General features: G+C 41.6%; 1 protein-coding gene across 1 annotated transcript; it reads left to right on the top strand.

Moving 5' to 3' along the window:
• Window positions 1–361: 361 nt before the first annotated feature.
• On the top strand, window positions 362–1,401 carry LOC27207477. The gene is made up of 3 exons (XM_016183160.3): window positions 362–594; window positions 647–971; window positions 1,024–1,401. Exons 1-3 carry the CDS (start codon window positions 494–496, stop codon window positions 1,315–1,317), a joined length of 720 nt encoding a protein of 239 aa, XP_016029598.1. The 5' UTR covers window positions 362–493; the 3' UTR covers window positions 1,318–1,401.
• Window positions 1,402–1,968: the final 567 nt, after the last annotated feature.

Genomic DNA, 1,968 nt, shown 5'->3' with positions numbered 1-1,968 from the left:
CAATTTTGCACTTCAATCCACCGACGCACACAAAAAGGGAGTGTCTCACACCTATACAGTTCCTATTCAGCTGAAGCCACACACTTGCACTTCCCGGATCCCATGCGAATCCATGGAGCCTGCATCGACGCTGGCTTTGACGCGGTAACAAGGACGACCCAAAAGTCTGTTTCTGTGCCCCACAGGGAGGAAAGTGTAGGAAGCTTCCAAAACGTTGCCAACAAAGTGTGAAAATGTCAAGTCGTAAAGTGTCCACTGGATGAGGGGACGCAGCGAGCGGTAGATGGGTGCAGTCTGTAAAGTGAAATATTTAAAAGATAGTTGGCTGCCCTGACACCCATATCTGTTCGGGCAGTTTAAGTCAGCTTTGAGAGGAGTATCAACATTTAAAATAGGATGACACTCGGTTGCGTTTTGTGAGAGAAACTAGTTACCTCTGTATTGAAAATCCGGTGCAATTTATGTTTTAAAAAACTTTCACATTTATCGAATAATGTCCTGTATTTGCCAATTCCATGATCTCGAGGACATTGCCACCAGAGACCTAGTAGCGTTTCCTTTGCCTGCAAGTGACGACATGAGCGCTTTCGACGAGTGAGTGATAATTTAATTATTTAATCTTTGGTTACCACTGGACTTCTCTTAGGGTGGATAAAGAATCATTGGGACATAATGCTCCTGAGATTAGATTGTCCGCTTCAAATCTATCAGACTGCCGTGCAGAGAACTGGCTTCTTAAAAAGAAGTTACGCGAATACGAGGTTATAATTGAGAACCTTGAGCAGTTGGTGACTACTATAGTTGAGAAGCAGCATCAAATTTTAAGCGAAATGTTTTCCTTACGCAAACAAAACCGGGAGCTGCAATCCGAGTGTCATCTTCAACGCGAGTATCACTCATTGGAAAGAAATGCCTTGATGAGGGAGCTGCATGACGCTCAAATCTTGTGTAGAAGTCGAAATCTGGATACGGTAAGTGCAAACTTAAAGAAACTAAGAGTGCATTTCTAAATGGGAAACGCAGGGATGTCGATCAGATGAACATCAAGGTAGTTTGCCACTTGGGGACACGCTTATTAACTCTGAATCCTCTTATGATGATTTCGAAGAGGAAGACATGAGTGAATTGGACGACGGATATCAGTGCAATAACAAAGAGGATTATGAGCCTTCAGAACTTAGTTCAGGTCAAAATTCTGGTAGGACATCACCGTCCTTATCAAGCTCAGTAACAGAGGACTCGGAATCGGCTGACGAAAGATTTCTTAATTACATAAGCATTAATCAGAGCCATACTAGTGATAGCGATTCGGACTAACCAGACACGAATATTTATTTTTTATATATTTTCATCAATATAAAATACAAATTATTTATAGACCAAACTTTCTACCATGACTTTAAGTTGTCATTTATGGCATTAAATAATCAAAACAAAAACGTGACAATCGCACAAACCAAATCAACAATAAGTTTGACATAACGTGACGGTATCAGATTGTGTACAGACATGGCACTGCAAAGAAAAAACACATCAATTGAGAAAAATAAAAGAATACCGGTGCCAAAGTATTTGCATATCAAAACGCCAAAGGGCTGCAGAAAACCCGTTGCTAAAGTGCTCTCCTCGCCGCCACACAAATATGATTGAATGGTAAGTAAATATATGGTTGTCAAAAGGGGAGTATTTAAATTACTGGCAAAAACGTGTTAAGTGTTTATCTATCGAAAAAGTTCAGGCCAAAACAGCTGCCAGACCTTTTGCAGCTTCTGGCTTGACTATATATGGTTTGGGATTGGCCCCACACAAAGTTGTAAGAGAAGCGAGAATGTGTGCTTGTATTATGGGCAATTTATCAAACAGAAAGTTTTCAGCACAAATGAGTCGTGGCAAGGCAGCCGAAGGGCACCCGGGCACCCGTTTGCCACCAGGATTAATGAGTCTCGTGTGCTGCCTGTCCTATCCTAC

Source organism: Drosophila simulans, chromosome 2R, assembly GCF_016746395.2.
Source record: "Drosophila simulans strain w501 chromosome 2R, Prin_Dsim_3.1, whole genome shotgun sequence".
Taxonomy (NCBI): Eukaryota; Metazoa; Arthropoda; class Insecta; order Diptera; family Drosophilidae; genus Drosophila; species Drosophila simulans.
The sequence above is the reverse complement of the archived record's forward strand: the minus strand, read 5'-3'. Positions and strand labels throughout refer to the sequence as shown.

Excerpts from the sequence above, each read along its gene's own strand:
- LOC27207477 (XM_016183160.3), top strand. The coding sequence starts at position 494 with ATGTCCTGTATTTGCCAATTCCATGATCTCGAGGACATTGCCACCAGA. Across the intron at positions 595-646 it reads GACATGAGCGCTTTCGACGA|GGTGGATAAAGAATCATTGG; the intron begins GTGAGTGATAAT and ends GACTTCTCTTAG. Across the intron at positions 972-1,023 it reads GAAGTCGAAATCTGGATACG|GGATGTCGATCAGATGAACA; the intron begins GTAAGTGCAAAC and ends TGGGAAACGCAG.